This window comes from Molossus molossus, unplaced genomic scaffold, assembly GCF_014108415.1.
Source record: "Molossus molossus isolate mMolMol1 unplaced genomic scaffold, mMolMol1.p scaffold_m16_p_22, whole genome shotgun sequence".
In the NCBI taxonomy this organism is placed as follows: Eukaryota; Metazoa; Chordata; class Mammalia; order Chiroptera; family Molossidae; genus Molossus; species Molossus molossus.
Window position 1 is genome coordinate 38,321,880 of NW_023425358.1, and position 22,252 is coordinate 38,344,131.

Sequence of the window (22,252 nt, forward strand, 5' to 3'; positions counted from 1 at the left end):
TCTGATCACTGGTTCTCCTCTGCATATTTCACACAAGACTCTGCGTCTGGATCTGGATCACTTCTCGGTCAAGAATAAAGTATGAGCCCTGGCTGGTTTTGCTCAGCGGTTAGAGCGTTGGCCTGCAGACCAATGAGGGTTCGATTCTGGTCAAGGGCACGTATCTTGGTTGTGGTTCATCCCAGGCCCTGGTTGGGTTGTGCAGAAGGCAACCAGGAGATGTGCCTCTCTCCCACCAATGTCTCTCCCTCCCTCCCACACTATCTGATGATAAATAGAATAAAGTATGAAAGAGGTGAGACCGGGTGGCCTCAAAACTGAGACTCAGACCTGGCCAGCGTGGCTCAGGGGTTGGAGTGTCATCCTGTACACCAAAGGTGGCGGGTTCAAATCTAAGTCTACACATACCCAGGTTTCAGGTTTGATCCCCAGTTGAGGCTCACGTAAGAGGCAACCAGTAGATGTTTATCTCTCTCTTGCTCTCTAAAAAATCAAACAAACAGAGACTCAGACCCGCTGGTGTGGCTCAGTGGACTGAGCAAAGTCATTCACTGACAGGTCCCAGTTCAATTCCAGGTTAGGGCACATGCCTGGGTTTTGAGCTCAATCCCCAGTAGGGGGCATGCAGGAGGCAGCTAATCCATGTATCTCTCTCACATCCATGTTTCCTCTCTCTCAAAAAATCAATTAAAAATACTAAAAAAAAAAAAGGGAAAAGAAAAACAGATTCAGAGTTACGATCCTGTTATCATCAGAATGAGTGTCATCAGGGCCAAGGGCCAGCTCACAACACCCCAGTACAGGACGCACATGTGAACCCTCTGCAACTCAAAGTGGCTACCAGCCTTTCCTCTGGATCACTTGGAGCATCCCCCTTCCCTGTTAAAGGCCTCTCCTGATACTGACGTGCACGTAACAGCAGGTGGCATGGACACAGAGGGAACAGTGTGGGTGAGCACTGCTGTGGTGCTGTGGTTCCCTAGACACAGAGAGGGAACAGGGTGGGTGAGCACTGCTGTGCTGCTGTGGTCCAGGTACCTTGAGAAGCTGGATTTCACAGCCTGTCTGAAACTTTGGCAAAAAAGTAAAATTCTTTGAAGACAAGCATTTGAAGAGTAGCAACATAAAATAAATATGTGAAACCCACCCCTGCAATGAAATAGGAAAATCTTTAACAAAAAATAGTTTATTGCACAAAATGTAAGGAATTCCCAAGCACGCTTAAATTTGTAAAAAATCAACATGCTTTTTAAAGTTACAATTTGTTGTACACAGTAACACCTTTCCCCTGAACAGCCCCAACCTGAGGACTCCCTTTTATGAGGAAATTTTTAACAAATTTGAATAACTTAAAACCACCAAGCTTTCTAGACTCTCGAAAACATTACCCCAAGGACCTTATAACCTGAGACCACCACACACGGGACTCGCCTGGAACGTAGTCATTATGTGAATAAAGGCTGTGTCTCATACGTCACAGTGTTGTCATGTCGTGGGGGTCCCTAAAGAAGGGAGATTTCTCTTCAGACACACAGGTCCCTCTCATGGCCAGAAATCTTTACACACCACACTTAATTGTTGTTAAGAAAGACACTCATGAAGTAGAAATGTATGTTTCGGTGACTTGCAGTAACCTAGACCAAGAAAGGTCTAAGCTGTGAGGGGCTTAGTGTGACTTCCTAACACTCTGGCCACAAGCCGACTTCTCTGCTGCTGCCTGGACCCTGGGACAAGAGTCAGTTTCACACCCTAACCGAAAATGCCTCTTATCCCTCCAAATTGAGAGGGGCAAAAGTATGTGTATTCTTACTCTCTTGTGACAGCTTACAAAACAGTTTATTCTTATATATTATTTATTGTATTATTTTCCATATAAACAACTGAAAACCTACTTTTGCCCCACCCTGTAAAACTAAACCTATCACATCCATGGCGTCTACCATCATGATGTGCATTGTGGAGAAATCAATGATAATCACATTGCAATAAGTTTTTTTTTTTGAAACATGAGAAAAATAAGAAATGACATCATAAGGTGCCCAAACCAACATTGTCTGAGGACGAGAGTATTCATCACCCAGGATGAAAGATACACACATACAATGCAATGGTGAACCGGGTATTACACATACCCCATACTTGACAGCTGTTTCTCACGTGTAAATTCCTAATTCCCACTTCTGCCCACAACAGAAGTACGTTTCCCAGGTTGGGAGGCAGCAGTGACAGTATGTCCCGTGGAGATAAGAAAGCAGGAGCTACAGAAAATACCACGTGAATACGCAAAGCCTAGACCGAAGAGGGTTGGCCACTGGTTGAGCGGAAGGATGGGGATGGAGGCGAAGGTGGCACAGGGCAACGACAGGAAGCAAGACAGCATCTGAGCATGTGGAGAGTGGGCAAATGAAGGCAGAGGCTGGCCTCCCCTCGATGGGTGCAATCAGAATTCATTTTTCCCAACAGAGAGGACACGGTGACAAGTGGCAGGTCTTCCATGGAGCCTGACAGCTGCCGAGGCATGGGGCTGAGTGCCATTTCTTGGTTTTAAAATTAAAACAAGGATGATGCAGCCCAAACAACTAAGAACATAAACTGTCATCTTTCTCTTCTAATGGTACAAAAATAAGTTTGTCAAAAATGGTTTCCAACCGATCATGAAAAGTAGGACACATAATGAGTTTTCAAGTACTGTTTCAAGATTGACCCTGTACAAATGAGACACATATTTAGAAGTCCCAATACTTGCTAGGGAACCTTTTTTTTTAAATCCTCACCCAAGGATACGTTTTTTCCATTTATCTTCGATAGAGTGGGAGAGAAAAAGAGAAACACTGACGTGAGAGACACATCGATTGATTGCCTCCCACATGACCCCAACCAGAACCTAGGTATGTGCCCTTGACTGGAATCAAACCTGAGACTCTGGTCCGCCAGGGAGCTAGGGAACCTTTTTAAACACTAAACATCTTTGTAGTTAACGCCACTTTATCAATGAACCTTCTGACATCATAAGAGAACACAGATAGCTTAAAAATGCCAGTTTTCTCCACAAACGTGACAGTCACAGCACATGGGCTTGCGATGCGCGCGGACCCCTTCCCCCAGCAGCAGGTCTGCACAGGGTGCACATGCACCCACCTCGCTGTCCTCCAACTTTTACAATAAATATTATTTTAGGTTTTCTTGGCAAACTCGGGGACAGACGCACAGGAAAACCTCACACATTGAGGTGCCTGGTTGTTCAGGACCTCGACCTCTGACGCCCGTCACCACTGAGCCCAGCATGTCTCTGATGACCACAGGTCTGGTGGACACTGCCACTTCAGGCACAGAAGGTGGGGCCTGGGGAAGCCATGTTGCCTGGGGTGGTCCAGGGCAGGCCAAGCAATGCGGGTTGGACAGTAGGTATCGTGCACATAGACAAGGAAAAGACCCTCAAAAATAAGGTGAAAAAAAATAAGAAAGAACGCTCTAAGAGTATTTGGTTTTAGAAGGTAGAGTAAATAAAATAATTATATTTCTTAAAATATAATTTTCTGACTGACATCCCTTAATCCTACATGTACATAATTTCCTGACAGCAGATTTTCAAAAGGCAATCAAAAAGCAGACAATTCAGGTCATTTTTAAATAACACGAGGATAGACTTTTTAAAGATTAGGTTATGAGTCTCAGTATTTACACACACACCCTGTGGTGGGACGACTATGAACATAAAATAAAATAAAATAAAATAAAACCGAAGGTGCAAATAAAGCTTCACTTCCTTGGGGAGGCGGAGCTCACACTGGGCCCACAGGAAAGTGAGGGAGTGGGCCCTGGACCCAGTTCCCAGGACCAGCAGCCACAGAGCAGCGCCTGCCTGGCTCATGAGGCTCTGCCTCCTGCAAATGACCATCAGACACCTTCCAACACTGTCACTGAGAGCTCAACTAGGATTTTAAGATTTGGTCACTTTGCGGGGAAGCTGGTCGTGATCTGCAGGTGGCTCCCGTGTTATTTTATTCCTGGTAGAGGCAAACACAAAACTTAAATTCCACTGCTGAGGGAAACATGTGACCTTTGAGGGGACGTCCAGGCAGCTACACACACTCAGGCTGGGGATGCTCAGCAGTCGCTGTTCCCAGCCCATCTCTGGAATCGCTGCTGGGCCTGGGTGGCTCTGTGTCTCCTGCGGGGTTGGCATGGTTGCCTACAGAAGTGGGGCTGGTGGCAGGGTCCCCCTGAGTCCATGAGGTCAGCGACTCATGCACAGTGATGGTGTGTGCCTCCATCTGGCGCTGCAGGCTGTCCATCTCCTGCCTGGGGACACAAGAGGGCAGAGGTAGGAAGGCCAGTCAGAGGACAGCCAAGACAGATGCCACTGCTTCCCCAAGATGGATGTGAAGCCCAGCAAGCTTCACCTGAATGGCCATTCGCTCCACATCTGTGGCACCTTCAGGGACTAAAGGAACCTGCCTACTTGCACCAGCAACACCGATGGTGGTCACAGAACTGAATGACTCAACACTTCTCAGTGTCACGTGGAGGCCAATAGCCCGCAAGGCTCCGCATACACAGACTGCTTCTCAGGGACAATGTGAGGAAGACAGAGTTGAGGAACTGATGTGGTTACCCTCACAGGGTCAAAAAATATGTCCCCACATGGCCACACCCTCCAAACAATGGCCTGATGCTCACAGGTTTAGGGGCTCAGGTCCTGGTGACTTAGGGTTTGGGTTTCAGAGTGTCATTTAACTGCAGGCAGTTCTCACCTTACAATGTGACCCACTTAAGAGAGACCTGCTCAGCCCTGGCTGGGCATGCAGTGCTGCAGCAGAGACTCTGCCAAGTTAAACATGGGACTGAGAGAATAAACGACATGAGACAGAGCCTGCCGTACTTCAGTTGCTGGAGACAGCTGTTGAGATTCCTCAGGGGCTCCTTGCTCACAGCTGGCGGGGGCCTCAGAAGCTCCTCCAGCAGTGAGGCTGGGACTGGGCAGTCGGGGACCTTCACTGGCGTCACAGGGCTGGAAGGGCTGGCCTCTCCTCTCCGTTCCTTTCTCTGTTCATGAAAGAGTGTGGTTAGCTCTCAGCTGCCTGCCCCATGGTTCTGCCATCGCAGATGCTTGCAGACCTGCCTTCAGCTCCATGCAGCCCTGGGAAGGCACATCCGACTACCTGTACCCACTGAGCTGGCAGCCACTGGGGCTCAAGAAATGCTGGCCTAGTAGAAAACCTTCCTACCGCACACGACAGAACAAACCACAGACCTGCCTCAGGACGGAGCTGAGCCCTAAACTCAAGCTCCACGCAGGACTTTCCATGAGAGACCACTACCCTGACTACAAGTTTCCCTAAGAAATTAAGTCAATTTTTCAACTCAGACAACTCCCCTTGGTATCACTTCAAACTTTTTGCACAGATAGACAATTGATGCTGATAAAGCTCCAAATCAGTGCTATTTCCCTGACCGGGAAAAGCACTAAGGAGAGACACATGCCAGCAGGCAGACCATCGGAGCTGGACGGACGACCGCAGCCTCGGGTTCCAGAGTCCCTGGGACCAAGTTCTGTCCCAGCCGGGTTTGCCAGGGATCTTGTTAACACAGCATACCAGGGCTACACTGGATTTATAAAGCCAAACCAATAAAATGGTACCTGAACTCATGAAAAGAAGTGAACAATCTATTGGAAAAGGCACCAACATAAAATGACTTGGCCTGTTGTCCAAGCAGAATTCTCCACCACTTATTTTCACAGTTGCTAAATGTGGGTCAAACAGAACCTTATGTCTGACAACCCGCTGCCCCGCCCACAGGCCTGCAGACCCTGCTCCTCTGATGGTGCAGCTGCTCACCACCTTAGCCGCGCTGCGTCGCAGGTCCAGCTTGAGCTGCTGGTTCTGCTGGAGCAGAGTTTTCATGTTGTTCTTCAGCTCCGACACTTTAGCCTGAAGTACAAACTTGTCTTTCTGGGTCACAGACAGGTCTTCCCGTACCATCTCCAGCTCAGACTTGATATTCTAAGGGAAGTCAAATCACAGAGTTTAGCTAAAAGACCTCAAACACGCTGTTAGGACCCCATTTGTGTGTCGCAAGTCTAAGGGGATGCAGTAAAGCACTGACGGCCGTGGAGGCCCTTCCTGGCTACAGTTCCAGCAGTCGAGACTGTATGACGCTAGAAGTTGAACTCATGTCCCCCAGGTATTACTGTCAGAAGTCAGTGACATTGCCCTGACCTCAGCTACAACAAACCCCAGAAACCCCGTGTGAGCCCCACGTCAGTGCCTGAGAAAGAGTCGAGTCCAGCGGTCAGTCAAACCATTGTGCATAGGTCCCACTCCTGACCCTCCCTCAGCAGCCAGGACTGTCCCAGATGCCTGCTTGCAGATAGCGTCACCAACGGGTGGCCTTGCACCACCCGTCACAGGTGCTGTGACAGTCACGGCCACAGCTCAGCTCGGCCCAGGTGTGGCAAAAGGCTCTGGTGTCCTTGGCCTCCGTCAGCTGCTGTGAGCCCAGGACAAAGCACAGGCCACTGTGATCGGCACCACACGGGTGGCACAGGCTTCACATGTTACCACCAAGTGTAGGAGACAGGAAGTACAGAGACTCCAGACATCCTTGTGAAATGGGGTAACATGGCTCCCAGTTCACTGTTACCTCTGACACAGCAGGTGCAGTAATGGCTCAAGTCACATTTATCTAAGGTGAAATCTGCCCGACGCCCCTAGTCTGTGCACCAGTACCTGCAGAGACCGCTCGACCCCGTCTAGCTCCCGCCTGCTCTGCTGCTCAGTCAGGCCCAGCTGCTGCTTCAGCGACTGGATTTCTCTCTCCTTCTGATCCACCTCCCACTTCAGGTTTTCCATCTACAGGAGGGAAAAGTCACATGAGCAAAAGAATGTCACAAAAAGTGCTCTATCTCTCCGTGTCTTGTTTAATGTCATGCTTAGAACAAGTAACTATCCCTGTGCAAGCGGACAGGGAGTAAACGGGTTCAGTCGACAAGCAGCAGAGCCCAGCCCTGCAGGTCCAGTTAGCTGAGACGCAAAGCCGCCCCCAACATCACCTCTTGGTTTCCCACGGGCTGTTTGCTCAGCTGCTCGTCCAGCTGCTTCTGCAGGAGCTGCAACTGCATCCGTGTCTCCGCAAGCTCTGCCTGGAACTGTGCTACTTCCTGGGCATGTCTGCCCTCCTGAAGCCTGGCACAAAAAATAAGGCAGATGCACCAACAGCTTTCTTCCTCTCTAACACCCCACAGCCCAAATGGTGTCAGCTTGACGTGACCGTCCTGGGTGAGACTCACAGGCTGCTCACCCTGGGCGGGGAGTGCCTAGGGGCGTTCCAAGCACTAGGCCTCACAAAACCCCTGGGATTACAGTGGGAGGGCCAGTATCAATGCACAGGGATCAATGCACACATCTCTGCACACATGCAACTGAGGCTGCCCTCATCAGAGCCAACGTGTGCCTTGGGGGTGGGCATAGCCCTCGGGGCCACTGGACACTGTTCTCAGTGGGAAACCGGGAGAGTACAGCAGCATCAGGGCTGAAATGTGGGGTTACATGCAAGCTTCTTGAGACTGGGCTGGATGTCTTCCTCTTCCCAGACCTGCTCACACGTGACCCCACAGCGAGCAGTGTGCTCCCTGGACCTCGGGAGCCCTGTCGAGGACCCCTGGCAGCCAGCCCTCTGCCGTGGCACTCACTGCAGATGCTCAGCTGCTGCCTGCAGCGTCTGCACCAGGAGCTCCTGGGCCTGCAGCTCCTTCTTCACCTCGCTCAGCTCCAAGGTGGCGGCCTTGAAGTGGCGGCGACTGTGCCCTGTTTCTGCTTTGGCTGCAGCCACCTAGAAGGAGGACACCAGCCTCAGCAGGGGCCATGGTAGAAGCAGTGTTCCCTTTGCCCTCTCTTGTCCTGATGGTCATCAGGGCTCTCCAGCCCCCAAGGTCACCCATGCCCTGGTGACACCTCTGTGCCTGGGATTTGTACAGTGAGTTCCTGGAGGAAAAGGCTGTGTCAAGGTGCTCGAGCCCAGTTCTAGACCCTGTAAACGTGCCCTGCAAAGCCCACACACAGCCGCACTGGGGACTTGTCCTCACGCTGGCCACACACCTGTTCCCGGAGGCTGTGCACTTCCAGCTTCTCTCTCTCCAGAGCGGACTGTAAGGTCTGCACAAGCTGCCTCATCTGGCGGTCCTCCTCCTGCTTGCGCTGCATAATGGCCTGAACCTGCAGCGCAGGGGACCAGTCAGGAAGGACAATGATGCCACAGCCTGCAGAGCCCGGGACAAAGCACGGGCCACTGTGATTGGCACCACACGGGTGGCACAGGCTTCACATGTGACCACCAAGCATAGGAGACAGGAAGTAGAGAGACTTCATTTCTGGAGATGCGGTAACAAACACAACTGAAACTGAAGGAGTGTAATCATACGATCATACTCAAGCATGTGACACCAACATGCACATGAATCAGGGTTATAAACGCAACACCCCCATGGTGAGGCAAGTGATGCACATGGTGAGGCAGCAGGAATGGGTCTGTGAGCTGATGGCTGAAAAATCCAAGGCCTTCGATGGCCATAGGAGGACATCCTAAAATGCCCAATACCCCGAGTCACCAGAGGCTGCAGAGCCTGAGCTGAGAACAGGGTCTGGACTGAGACCCTGGCTGAGAATAGTCCCTTACATACAGGGTGACTGCCTTGAGCTGGGGAGGGCCCATCTGGCCCAGCAGAGTTGCCATCCCAAGCTCTCTGGGACTCAGCTGTGGGCCGACTGGGTGTGCAGTTTCCTGCAGGAGCTGTGATGACGACACACAAAGCAAGACCGGAGCGCCACCTGGCCTGTTCCGCACAGCGCATTAAATCTGAGTACCTGAAGGTTCAGCTCCACGAGGTCGGCCTCCCTCTTGGCTAACGCCGTCTCCAACACACTGTTGTGCTCCCGCAGAGCTGCGCTGGACTGCCCAAGGCCAGTGAGCTTCCCTCGCTCATGTTCCAACTCTAGAGCCAACTTCTTATTTGACTCCTCAAGACGCTTTATCTTCTTCCTAAAGCCTCTGGATTCCTGAAGCTGAAACAAATCCCAGGGAAGTCAGTAACATGTTTGGTCAGAGGAACCACCGCCCACTAAAAATGGGAACAGCAACATAGCACACAGAGACAGACACCCTTGTACCACACCGGGCGGAGGCAGCACCTGTCTCAGAGCCTGACAGTCACGTGGGATCTTTAAAGGTCCAGCCCATCTGAAATAGGTTTCTTGGTATTTGCAACGCTAGTCAGGAGAATAGCTGCCACAAGACCTCCGACGTCCACCACACAGGAGGCAGTGGACACGCATCCTTGACAGAGGCTGGTGTTACCTTGCATGGGGGGAGTCTAGCCCTTGGGTGATCATGGTCAGGTCAGGGCAGTGCGCGGAGTGCAGTGTGGTCAGGACAGTGTGCAGTGTGGTCAGGTCAGGACAGTGTGCAGTGTGGTCAGGACAGGACAGTGTGCAGTGTGGTCAGGTCAGGACAGTGTGCAGTGTGGTCAGGTCAGGACAGTGTGCAGTGTGGTCAGGACAGGACAGTGTGTAGTGTGGTCAGGTAAGGGCAGTGTGGTCAGGTCAGGGCAGTGTGCAGTGTGGTCAGGACAGTGTGCAGTGTGGTCAGGTAAGGACAGTGTGTAGTGTGGTCAGGTAAGGACAGTGAGCAGTGTGGTCAGGACAGTGTGCAGTGTGGTCAGGTCAGGACAGTGTGTAGTGTGGTCAGGACAGGGCAGTGTGCAGTGTGGTCAGGTCAGGGCAGTGTGGTCAGGTCAGGACAGTGTGCAGTGTGGTCAGGACAGGACAGTGTGCAGTGTGGTCAGGACAGAGTGCAGTGTGGTCAGGTCAGGACAGTGTATAGTGTGGTCAGGTCAGGACAGTGTGCAGTGTGGTCAGGTCAGGACAGTGTGAAGTGTGGTCAGGACAGGGCAGTGTGCAGTGTGGTCAGGACAGTGTGCAGTGTGGTCAGGTCAGGACAGTGTGCAGTGTGGTCAGGACAGTGTGCAGTGTGATCAGGTCAGGACAGTGTGCAGTGTAGACAGGACAGTGTGCAGTGTGGTCAGGCTCTAATGCCCCAAGGCCCTTCTCTCTGCTCCAGAGCTACCCCTGGAGTGGCATGGCCTGTCCACTTTGCCATGCGACCAGGAGCTTGCCTACCTCATCCTCCAGCTCCAGCACCTTCTCCCGGTACTCCTCCAGCTCCTGGCTGGTCAGTGCGATGACCTCCTGCAGCTCTTTCTCCAGCATCACCTTGCTGTGACCCACAGTCTTCAGCTCCAACTCCAGAGCCTGGATTCTCTCCTAACAGCAGAACAGAAAGGTAAACTGAGTCACAGGCTTCAATACGGCCATGTCAGGTGCTGACCTTCCTCCCGTGTGGCCCCAGGTCACCTGACCCTGAGAGGCTGCTGACCACACCGATAGGTGAATGCTGCTCACAGCACTTCTCTTCCCTTAAGTGGACTTAATTAACACTGTATGTACACAGTGGTGACTCACGAACAAAATAATCTTCAGTTAAATGCTCTAAAAATGCAGAAAATTCTGACTTGCAGGTAAGCATTATGAATTACTCTCTGGCCCTGGCCGGTATGGCTCAGCAGTTAGAGCATTGGCCTGCAGTCCAGAGAGACCCAGGTTTGGTTCCCACTAAGGGCATGTATCTCGGTTGGAGTTTGTCACCAGCCCTGGTTGGGTCGTGCGGGTGGTAACCACCCCATGTGTCCCTTTCACGTTGATGTTTCTCTCTCTCTCTCTCTCTCTCTTCCTCTCTCCCCCTCCCACTCTATCTGAACAAAAAACGAAAAAATGTCCTCAGGTGAGGATAAAATAAATAAATAAATAAATAACCATCTGGGGCAAGTAAGCCCCATACCCATAGCAGGTATGATGTAACCAGCACCACAGGTGTGCACCTATGAATGTGAACACACTCTTGCTGCCATCGGGGTGTGGTACTGTTCTGAGCACTTCATACCTGTCTCTCCACTGAGCTCCTGATGAAGGGTCTGACTACCTGCCTCACCCCATCTAACACTGCGGATCAGGAAGGTGAGTGATGTGCCCGAGGTCCACCCTGCACCTGCTACGAGCAGACTAAGCAGCTTGTGGCTGGGCTACTGCAGCAAGTGGAGGGCAGACTCTACAGGCTTTATACCCTCTTACCTACCACATAAGCCAAGGGACTAAAAAAACAAAACAAGTATTTTACAGAAGGGAAATTGTAATTGAATAAATTTTCCCCTCCTAACGTTTTATAAAGTAAGCAGGTGAGAAAAAGCATTTAATTTAATTTGGCAAGAAAACACCATGCTATAATAAATGCAGGGGACAGAAACAAACTTCACAAGAAACACAATTACTAGACATAAGTGAAACAATTCAAATTGGAGAGTAATAAATAAAAATGAAGATTAACTGGCTTAGGTAGAATTTTACTCTGAGTATCAAAAGTGAAAGGAAACGGTCAGCCCCAAAGCCGGCAGGGCCCTGAGCAAGTCCAAGAGTCTCGTGTCATGAACTACCCACCCCCCAGCCAGGAGCTCCCTCCTGCTGCCCATCCTCCATGCTGCTCAGGGACGCCAGACTCCTGTTGCCTTAAAAATAACCCACAAGCAAAAGGCTTTGGGCTTTTGACACTAACCTCCTTCTGCGATTCCTCCAGGATGAAGCAACCTGTCAGCAGAGCCACCTGCCACCACCTGAACCTGGACGCTGGGCCCTTCTGTGCTCGCACACAGCCGCGTGAACCCGAGCCACACCCTCTTCTATCCTGCCACCTGCGTGCATCCAGTCCTCTCCCCAACACAGCCTCTCCTGGTCTCCCTGTCCTTCAACAGGTAAGCTGCAGGTGTCACCCCACCTGAGCTGTCAGTCTGCATCTGATACATGCCCTGACCCCCACCTACCTCTCGAAGGCCCTTCCAGGACCCTCAGCTGAGATGCTCAACCTGTCCACCCCAATGCCTCATTTATTCAAGACCAGTCAAATGCTGCCTCCTCTAAAAGCTTTTCTGAATTGTCCCACACTCACTGGAACCCTCGCCGTCCCCATTCACGCTGCTCACAGAAATTCCCCTCAGACACTGAAGGGGTGTGGAGAAGGAGCTAGCACAGCGAGGGCACCATGAACCCTGCCTGAGGACCGAGTGTCCGAGCCAACTCACATACCCCACAGGTTCACAGGGACTCATCAAGAGGACCTGCGTGCGGTTCATGTCCCTTGTCATGTTGACACCATGCAGAATTTTACAGAAATGCTGCACACGCTCATTCGGCCCCTTTCCTGGCATCCTATGAGGGTGTTGGGGACATGCTCGTAGCCCTCATGTTCCCACTGGAAGCTGCGACGGGCCAGAGCAGACGAGGTACGCACATTCAGCGTGAGGTTGCTGGCACCATCGGCTGCCTGGGCCCTCAGCTGGCTCAGCTCAGCCTCGGCCGCCTCCTTGGCTGTGAGGGCCTCCTGCAAGCGGCGGCTCAGGATGCTCACGGCGCTCTCATAGGCCTTGTGCTTGCTCTTCATCTCCTTCTGCGCGGTGCTCAGGTCCGAGCCCAGCCGCGTCATCCTCTGCTTCTGTTCAGTGAGGGCTCTGGGGTATGGTGGAGGAAACAGGACATCTCGAGTCCCCTTACTGGCCCCCAGCTCCACCTCTCCTGGTTCTGTGACCCCAGATTCAAGACCCCTGGACGTGGCCAGTATCGGTGGCACTACAGCGCCCAGCACTGTGCTCAAACCTGCCCCACACTCCTGGAGCTGCTCATGTGCTCCTACTCACAACAAGAGCTCACGAGTGGGTCACGGGCTGACACGAGCACAGCGTGTGCACATGCAGCATGCTGAGGTGGGGGTGGGGGTCCAACAAGCATAGGAAACGGTCCAAGGGAAAACGCAGGGGAAGGGAAAGCCAGTGCTCACCTGGCAGCTCCCTGCCGCAGCTCCTCCACCTGTGCCTGCAGCGCCTCGTTGGCCTCTGTCAATGCGGCCACCTGCTGTTTGTCAAACTGCAGAGACTGCACAGGAGGTAGAAGACCAGTGAGCACACACCCAGGTAGTTTCAGGGCTGCCTGCACATGGGTTTTGAAGGTCCTAACAGAAAGCTTTGCCCTCTTACAAATGACCACTTCAGAGGGCTCCAGTGTCCTGAGCTGCCTGTGTCAGAGCAATGGAGGAACACTGGAAAGGACCACCCTCTTCCTGGGTGCCCCAGCACCCACAGGAGTGACTGTGAACCAGTTCAGGGGCCTCAGCCTCCTCCTGGCCCCACTCGCTGCCCTGAGCACGTCCATGAGAACACACACTCTAGTGGCTGCAGGTGTCCCACAGAGCCCCAGCTCCTGCAGCTCCACCTGCACCACATGCTCCAACACTGTTTTCAAACCTCTTAGCTTGCAGCCTCCAGCCAATCTGCCTCCTGCATCCTGCCTGGCCCTCTCCTGCACTTCAAAGACCTCACATGTCAAACAGCCTTGGTCTGACATGTCCCCTCATTTCTCATCTCAGGAAATACCCCTCAGACCCAACAGGCCTGTGGACGGAGGTCTCGCTCTCCCTGTCCCCTCAGGCCTCCTCAGCCTTGCTGTCACTGCCATCTCCACCAGGCTCCCACCTCATGCCAGCCTCCCCCCAGCCTCAGTCCCAGCCCTGATCCACATCGCTCGCCAGCTCCCACTACCCAGAGCTTGAAACAGCTGTTGCAGCCTGGGACCCCACGCTGTCCCTGCTCTCCACATGGTGCTGACGCCCTCCTCCGGCGCTCAGATCAACGCCACCCCCGCAGGTGCCTGTCACCCTCACTGCTCTGTGTCCACCTGCTGCAGCCATCTGTATAAACTCCAGGTGCCCCACCCACCACAGGAGCCCCACACCATCAGCACATCCCCAGACCTGCAGGTGCGTCTCCATCTCATCGCGCTCCTTCTGCACCGACTCCAGATGCCCTTCGAGAGCCGCCATCTGCTGCTGGACCCTGGACACCTCCTTCTGCAAGCGCGACTGCTCCACCTCCACGGATTTCTTGTCCCCTTGAAGCTGAATCAGCTCTTGCCTCAGCTCCTTCACCTCCGAGTCCAGCCTCTTCTTCGTGGCCTTGAGCTCGCTGATGAGCTGGTCTTTGGAGGCGGTGTCCCGTCGGTAGGCCTCCACCATCACCTGCCAAGACAGAAGCTGCAGCCAGTGCGGGCAGGGCCGCACAGGGCACACTCGGCTTACATACAAATGCTCACCACTTACCTGGGGCTAAAGATAACAGAATTCACCAAACCCAAGACACCACCAACTGAGACACCCTGTTATTTCGCTCCTGAACAAGTCTGGGCAAAGCATGAACTGTCATGCACCTCAATCGTCTGTCTTCGCTGGGATTCTGGCAATTCCTTCTCTGAGCTGCACTCCTGGCTGACAGGCTGTCCCCTTGTAATAAAGCCCACACCACTTAGCACGCTCCCTCAGGGGCCATCCCTCCTGAGACCCTGGGCTGGCGACATTCTCCTTCCTCCCACACAAATGGGCTTCACAAACATAAACACACACCACACGTGCACCATGACCTATGTCAATGCTAGATCATGGTATCATTTTTTCAAGCGTGTTAAATAGAGACTTAGCCTGTGTGGTGGTGATGCACACTCTCTGCTGTGACCACAGGGCATGATGCTCGCAGTCAGACACCAAGCCCACTGTGGACCCACCTGACTCTGGAGACAGTAAAATGGAAGGGCGAGGGGCATGTGTTGAAGTCAAACAAGTACCTTTAGTAACTGAAGGTGTCACTCTGGCTGGTGTGGCTCAGTGATTAGAGTATCAGCCCGAGCACCAAAGGGTCTTGGGATTTGATTCCTGGTTAAGTGCATGTACTTGGGTTGCAGGTTTGATCCCAGGCTCTAATTGGGGTCATGCAGGAGGCAACCAATTGATGTGTCTCTCTCAAGTTGATGTTTCTGTCCCTACCCTCTCTAAAATATCAATGAATGAATAGCCTGTGTGGCTCAGTGATTGAGCATCGACGCATGCACCAAGAGGTCACCGGTTCGATTCCTGGTCAAGGCACATGCCCAGGCTGTGGGCTAAATCCCCAGTGGGGGGCATGCAGGAGGCGGCCAATCGATGTTCTCTCTCATTGATGTTTCCATCTCTCTCTCCCTCTCTTTTCCTCTTTCTCTAAAATCAATAAAGAAAAAAAAAATTTTTTTTTAATCAATGGAAAAAATACCCTTGAGTGAGGATAAAAAAAACAACAACCAAAAAACAAAAAACTGAAGGCGTCTAGCCCTGGCTGGTATGGCTCAGTTGGTTAGAGAGTTGTCCCATGCACCATAAGGTCATGGGTTCAATCCCCAGTTGGGACACGTACAAGAGGCAGCTGATTAATGTTTCTCTCTCTGTCTCTGTCTCTCTCTCCCCCTTCTCTTCTCTCTAAAATTAGTAAGTGTATCCTCCAGTGAGGATTAAAAAACAACAACCACAAAGGCATTTAGACATCACCTTGATCTTGATCAACTTGTGCTAATGAAGTGATTACAAGACTCTTTCCACACACTCGTTTCATACAAAGAACACCAACAACTCAACTTTACCTTCTGTTGAAGAAACTGTTCCTTTATTTTCTGCATCTGTTTTTTCAGAGAGGTAGCGTCTTCCTCCAGGTGCTCCACCTGCAGGGACACGTGTGCACAGACCTTACTCATGGCTCCAGGGGGCCCAGGGCCTGCAGGGACACGTGTGCACAGACCTTACTCATGGCTCCAGGGGGCCCAGGGCCTGCAGGGACACGTGTGCACAGACCTTACTCATGGCTCCAGGGGGCCCAGGGCCTGCAGGGACATGTGTGCACTCTAGCCCCTGAGTTGGGGTTGGAAAGATAGCCTCCCAGTGAGGCAGTAACACCACCACCACTTTGTATCCACTATTTTTAGGATAATGACTTTGATCCAAGGTGTAACTACCAATGACGTGGTCAATAATGACAACACAGGTAAACCTTAAACGTGATCAGTAATGCCTAGTACCGAGCAAATGTCTCTTCTGGAGCTTTCCAAGTATGAGCTTTTGCTCCTCCTACTGTCAGTAAATCAAGTTCAAATCTGTCAAAAGAATTTGCACAGTTCCTGTAACTATGCCCTCTCTGGTTCGACAAGCTGCTCTGTGTCTGTCCTAGAAAGTAACTGAGCTCAGCTGACGTCTGCAGTGAAAACACAGCCCCCCCTCGGTTTTACTTCCTAATGGGAAAGTCATTGATTTTTCTCTCATCCTGTTGCTTATGGGTGGGATCCAGAGACAAGATGATTCCCTGACACCAATTCTACCTCCTGCACACCCTGCAGCTTCCCTGTTCTGTCTTTGACGTGCCCCTGAGTCGAGTCACATCAGCTGTCAGCATAACGGCTCCCAGGTGTGGGTGTGGTCACACCCACAAACCCATACACTCAGGCTGTCTGCCCGCCTTGCCTGCTGACACCAGTCTGTCCTGCTGCTGTGTCCCGTGGGTCCCACCACTCAAGCACACAACAAGGAAAAGACAAAAGTTTCACACAGCTTTCCCCATCTGAGCTCCACGTCATCTGTGGACAGAAACTGTGTTTCTTGGCAGATTAGTTTCAAAGTCCAAACAGAACTGTTTCCCGGCTCTCTGCCTGTAGACGTGACCCGTGGCTAAAGCGGGCTGGAAGGCCCTTGCCGGTTTGGCTCAGCGGTTGAAGCGTCAGCCTATGGACCAGAGAGTCCTGGGTTCGGTTCCCGCTAGGGGCACTTACCAAAAAATAAATTAATAAAGTGGGCTGGAAGCCCACATACCAGCAAGAGTGAGTCCTTCCACAGCTGAGCCCTGTGCCCAGTCCTAGACATACTTTCATGTTTACTAAACAAGGGGTTCAAAGAAAGAACCAAACCATCAGCATCGATACTCACATGGGTGACTGCGACTTGTACAAAATGAGAGCAAACGGCATTACCTGGCTGGACTTGACGGCTAGTTCCTGTCTCAACTGCTCCAACATTTCTGATGTTTCCTCTGCACCTTCTTCCAAGCGTCTGGCTCCTCTGTCAAGTTCCTCCTCACAGCTCCGGGCTGCCTGCAGAGCCACCTCCAAGACAATCTTCTCGTTCTGCAGGAAGCGGATGGTGTCGTCCCTGGAGGTGGCCTCGCCCTGCAGCTCCTCCAGCCGGGCCTGCAGCTCATCGTAGCGCACCTGCAGGTCGCCGAGCGCCTGCTCCCGGCTCTGCAACGTCTCCTGTGTCGTGGTGAACTGCTTTAGCACGTCTAGGTGCTCCTGCTGCAAGGCCTCAAGCTGCTGGTCTCGCTGGTGTAGCGTTAACTTCACCTGGAAAAGGGACTAGACTCAGTATGGCCTCCCGTCCCAGAAAGTACACTGCTTCCCTGTTCAGGTTTTGGAATACGTGCGCAGACACTGCGGCAGCCTCCTGTGTGTGAAGGCCTGGTGTACAAGAACACTTGTGGAAGCAGGTGTGCAGCTGGTCTGTGAAGGCCGCCAGGCCTGATGACGTGACACTGAAGTGGACTTGACACACAGCCAGCACAGTGCACACGATGAGGACGGCCATGCGGGTGCTTGCCTGCTCTAGCTGCTGCTCGAGGGCTGCTGCTGAGGCTGCCATTTTCTGCAGCTGCTCCTTCTCTTCCTCGAACTCTTCCAGCCTCCTCTGCAGGTCCTCCTCCACCATCGTCTTTGCCTCTTGAATCTGCACAAAGGCAGCTTCTTGGTCCAGCATGTCAGCCTAGGCCCGGAAGAGAGTATATTTTAAAAAGCAAGATAACCTGATGACTGCAGCAGACTGAGCAAGAAAACCCGCCAGGTGTAAGGAACCCTCAACTACATTGCCGTCTCCGTGACCTGCAAACAGAGGAGCCAAGGCCACTGGGGTGGAAGGCGGCCCTAACCCGAACCTCTGCACATGCTGGAGGACTACAAAGCAGCGTAAGCTGAGTGTTCGGAGACAAGAAAACGCTTATCACTGCTAGACTCTAAAATGCTGTCAGACATGCACAGCACTAAATTCCTTCCTCCCTGCCCATTCTCTGCCCAGCACCACCCACCACTAAGCTGAGTGCTGGGACACAGGCCCACTGAGGGTCAGAGGAGACGAGTTATTGATGACCACTCAGTGAGAGAAAGCACAAGGAACTGAATCCCCACACCTTGCCACTGCACAAATGTACGCGTACAGTGTTAACGTTTACGTACATACATGTATTCGTGTCTTTTTCCTATCCTTGACCAGTAGCCAAAAAAAAAAGCCCAATAAAAAAAAACACCGAAAACAAACACCCGCCAGCGCAATGATGCGGCCCTCACCTCGATGCCCTGGAGCTGCAGGGCGATGCGTTCCTTCTCCTTGATGGATCTATGCTGCGTTTCCGTCAGCTGCTGTGATAGGGACACGTTCTCAAGTTTCAGGTGCTCCAGGAGGCCCGTCTGGGTCATCTGTCCCACCTGCAAAAAGAAAAAAAGGGGTGGAAAGTTGCTCGATTTTTTTTTCTTTATTGACATTTTAGAGAGAGAGGAAGTGACAGGGAGAGAGCGACAGAAACATCAATGAGAGAGAACATCGATTGGTCGCCTCCTGCATGCTCCCCACTGTGATCGGGCCCACAACCTGGGTATGTGTCCTGATCGGGAACTAAACTGGCGACCTCTTGGTGCAGGATCAACGCTCAGTGAGCCACACGGGCTGGACAAGTTGCTCGATTTCAAGTGCAAGTGCAGATCAACCTGTCCCTGAGGCCGCCAAGGTGAGGGTGTCTGCCCAGCAATGGCCCCCAAGGGGCTACTCCCTAGGAGACCACCACATAGGGCCTCACTGCCCACCCTCCTGCCAGCTTCCTTGACACTAGGGCCAGTGGGTTCTGTGTACCTAAGAGGAGCAGGCTGGAAGCCCAGAAGCCAGTGATCATCCCCCTGACAATGCATAGTTTGTGGTGAGACCAACACAGAAATTCCCATGAAGGTGTATATGTGAGCCCCCAAGGTGAGCGGCCTCATATGGATGGCAGGTGCAGCTGGAGCTGGAGCTCTGCCCCTCAGGTGAACTGACCAGCTATGACCAGACACATTTCATGCCTGGCTGTCCTGGACACACCAGGCTGATCCCAGCCATTCCCAGGGAATAACACTGGCAGTCCTGCCCAGGGTCTGACACAGGCCATCAGTCAGGCCTCTGACCACTGTCTCCTAGAGAAAAAGGAGCCCAGCTTTAAACACACTTGTGCCCAGAGGGGTCAGTAAAGAGAAGTCTAGCCCTGACCGGTTTGGCTCAGCGGTTAGAGTGTCAGCCCAGGGATCGGAGAGTCCCGGGTTCGGTTCCTGGTAAGGGCACGTACCTCGGTTGCAGTTATCCCCGGCCCCAGTTGGGGTCCTGTGGGTGGCAACCACTTGATGTGTCTCTCTCACTTTGATGTTTCTCTCTCTCTCCCTCCCGCTCTATCTGAAGATAAATGCACAAAATGTCCTTGGGCTAGGATTTAAAAAAAAAAGGAAGTCTAGAGGACACATGGGTCTGCAACTGGACCTTCGAGCACATCCCTTCAAGATCCGATGGGAACACCCCTAAAAGGACACGAATTCCAGGGTCTCAATGGAAGCGTTGGAGCAGGGAGACACCACTTGCTGGGACTGTGTCTTGAGGCAACGGCAGAATAAAGACCACCCTGACAGTCTCCTCCCTGCTGGGCGGCCCTGAAAACACGTCTGCTACTGGGACAAGGGGGAAATGCAGTGAACACCCTAATTAAGGAATGCTGAACCTGGGTCCTGGGGAATGGGGTGTGTTTGGAAAAAAGCAGTTACATTTCTCCGGACCGCAGGCCGACGCTCTAACCGCTGAGCCAAACCAGCCAGGGCCAGTTACATTTCTCAAACTGCCACTCCCTGGACTCTTCCTGTTGACTTTTGTCATTTACATAAGTCTGGCTTCTTTAAATACTTTATGCTTCACATAAATACACCATAGCTTCAAAATTACATTAACTTATAAAATTATCTAAGTATGCTGTAAACAGAACCAAGGCTTGTCTGTGTGATCCTTTAGCTTAAAGGTATGCTATAGCTCTGGCCATTTTGGCTCAGCAGTTGAGTGTCGACCTGTGGACCAGAGAGTCCCGGGTTCAGTTCCTGCTAGGGGCATGTTCCACCAAAAAAAATAAAAAAAAGATGTGCTATAAACTTAAGAAAATTTCTATTTGTACATGTGTAGATGTTAGTGTTTTTAAAAAAGGAGTACCCGGCCAGTGTTGCTCAGTGGTTGAGTGTCGACCCATGCACCAAGAGGTCACCGGTTCAATTCCCGGTCAGGACACATGCCCAGGTTGTGGGCCAAATATCCTCTATTAAGAAGATCAGATGTAAAGTTTTAATTAATGTACGGTATTTTATCTGGACAAAAAAAGAGGGACAAAACCCACAGCTAAATTAAAAAAGAAACCCGAGGCTGATGGAGGCGCAACTTGGCAACTTATAATCAACCCAATCAGTCCAAAGCACTGAGGTTCTCAGCAAAGCACATTTTAGCCACTTGAGAGTCCTCCAGAGAAAGCGCAGCCCAGAGGGAGCAGCCACAGCATGTCTGTGCACCTGTGCCAGCTCCCTACCAAACGGAAGGGAGGGGGATCTGGTGATCAAGCAGCTAAAGAAGGGAAGAGCTACACCTGGGAAGGGAGACCGAGTGCCATGCTCTGTGCCTCAGAAACAACATCACAGGAGGGCAGAGACCAGGCTTACGTGGAGCTGAGAGCTGGAGTCACAGGAGGGAAGGGGTACTCATAGGGCAATGAGTCTTAGCAGTCAGACTAGGAACACAGGATGTTCCAGAGAAGGGCATTTTTAGGGGTTGTGAGACCCCCAGTCATAGGGTGGATGTGGGATACGTGAGTGGTTAGCAGATTTTTAAAAAGTGCATCTGTGAACTCAAAAAGCAGAAGTCTTTTCAGTTACTCCACATGGGACATGAAGCATAAGCTGCCCAGCACTGTTGGGGCCATACCTGGATGTGGGCCATCTCACCCTGCAGCCTGACCCGGGCCTCCTGGGCCAGGGCAAGCTGCTGTTGGTACCACTGCCTGACGCTCTGCAAAGACGCGATTTCCGCCTGGGACGCCTTCAGCCTGCTGGTGAGCGTTGTGCGCTCCAGCTGCACCTGCCGCAGCTGGCTCTGCAAGGCTGCCATCTGCTGTCGCAGGTCGTGCACTGGAAGCAAGAAAGCACAGTGCTCAGACCAGCCCACAGCAAGAGCCCGCAGTTCCGCTCAGACATCCAGGTCAGGCCATCTCTCTGCACAGCAGGGACCCAGCCTGTCCAAGACTTGGTGCGGAGCCACGGCTCCTGGGGGCACAGGGTCAGGTTCTGGTCACAACATTCCGTCACCTACATGGTCCATTAGCACCACGACTCATATGGAATGAATCACAACATGTATTTTCTCCACAAAACACATCACAGTCTCTTCGCACTAAGGAACACCACAGTGTTCCAGGTTCTTTTTAAATAGCAAACCACCCAAAAAAATACAAAAATGCAAGAAACATGTCACAGAGGCTCATGTGAGTACAGGTCTGTTTGCTGCCCAATGAGCTCCAGCAGGTCAGGCCTTGCAACTCAGAATTATAAAATTACTTCTGTGTGCAGAACTTTCTGGAAGGGACTAAGTGTCACAGAGCTCACACACTAAACCAGTCTACGGTGTTGTTTCTCAATTGGCCTGCTCTTTTTTCAAGCATCAGGATAAAGCCTTTGTGATGGCAGTCTGTCACTTTTCCTTCCATGTTACCAGACCTAATACCTAGTGTCACAAGTCTTATGGCCAAGACTCCATGCTGAGACGTGGTCCTTCATAGCAGGACCACTAGCTAACCCAGCTCTGAGATGGCCGCTCGGCTAGCAGACGCTCATCCACTGGAGGGTCTGACACTGGGCCAACAGCCGAGATGCCCCAGACTGGCAGCCAGTCTTCTCAGCACCTGGCTGGATGTGGCACACCCCCAGGTGCTCTGTGCATGGCCTGCTGCCCAGTTCCCTGGACTCCACTATTCCCATGTCATTCCACAGGTGATCCCACAGGCATCCACCTAGACCACAGCTGATCTTAAAGTGAGTGTTTACATATTTTCAAATGGACCTGCAACTCTGTGGAACAAGCAGCAGCTCTAGCCCCACCACTGATGGACTCTGCGGGTGGAGAGAGTGGAAATGACGACTGACTGGGTCAGAGCCACTTCTAGGACTCA

At 52.1% G+C, this 22,252-nt stretch overlaps 1 protein-coding gene across 5 annotated transcripts in view; it reads right to left on the reverse strand.

Annotated features, from left to right (window-relative positions):
- Positions 1–2,878: 2,878 nt before the first annotated feature.
- Positions 2,879–22,252, reverse strand: part of GOLGA3 (golgin A3) — a 35,722-nt gene continuing 16,348 nt past the window's right edge. For 3 of the 5 annotated variants that reach the window (XM_036276682.1, XM_036276684.1, XM_036276681.1), the window contains exons 8-24: positions 21,013–21,215; positions 18,330–18,467; positions 17,590–17,751; positions 16,968–17,336; positions 15,594–15,671; positions 13,906–14,169; positions 12,937–13,031; positions 12,394–12,610; positions 10,176–10,319; positions 8,865–9,062; positions 8,100–8,216; positions 7,694–7,833; positions 7,055–7,187; positions 6,732–6,854; positions 5,841–6,005; positions 4,883–5,046; positions 2,879–4,302 (exon numbers count right to left, since the gene is read on the reverse strand). In XM_036276682.1, coding sequence (XP_036132575.1) covers positions 4,083–4,302; positions 4,883–5,046; positions 5,841–6,005; positions 6,732–6,854; positions 7,055–7,187; positions 7,694–7,833; positions 8,100–8,216; positions 8,865–9,062; positions 10,176–10,319; positions 12,394–12,610; positions 12,937–13,031; positions 13,906–14,169; positions 15,594–15,671; positions 16,968–17,336; positions 17,590–17,751; positions 18,330–18,467; positions 21,013–21,215 — 2,930 coding nt within the window. In that variant the 3' untranslated portion in view covers positions 2,879–4,082. The remainder of the gene's footprint in view (positions 4,303–4,882; positions 5,047–5,840; positions 6,006–6,731; positions 6,855–7,054; positions 7,188–7,693; positions 7,834–8,099; positions 8,217–8,864; positions 9,063–10,175; positions 10,320–12,393; positions 12,611–12,936; positions 13,032–13,905; positions 14,170–15,593; positions 15,672–16,967; positions 17,337–17,589; positions 17,752–18,329; positions 18,468–21,012; positions 21,216–22,252) is intronic. The other 2 variants (XM_036276685.1, XM_036276683.1) reach the window with 1 other exon arrangement.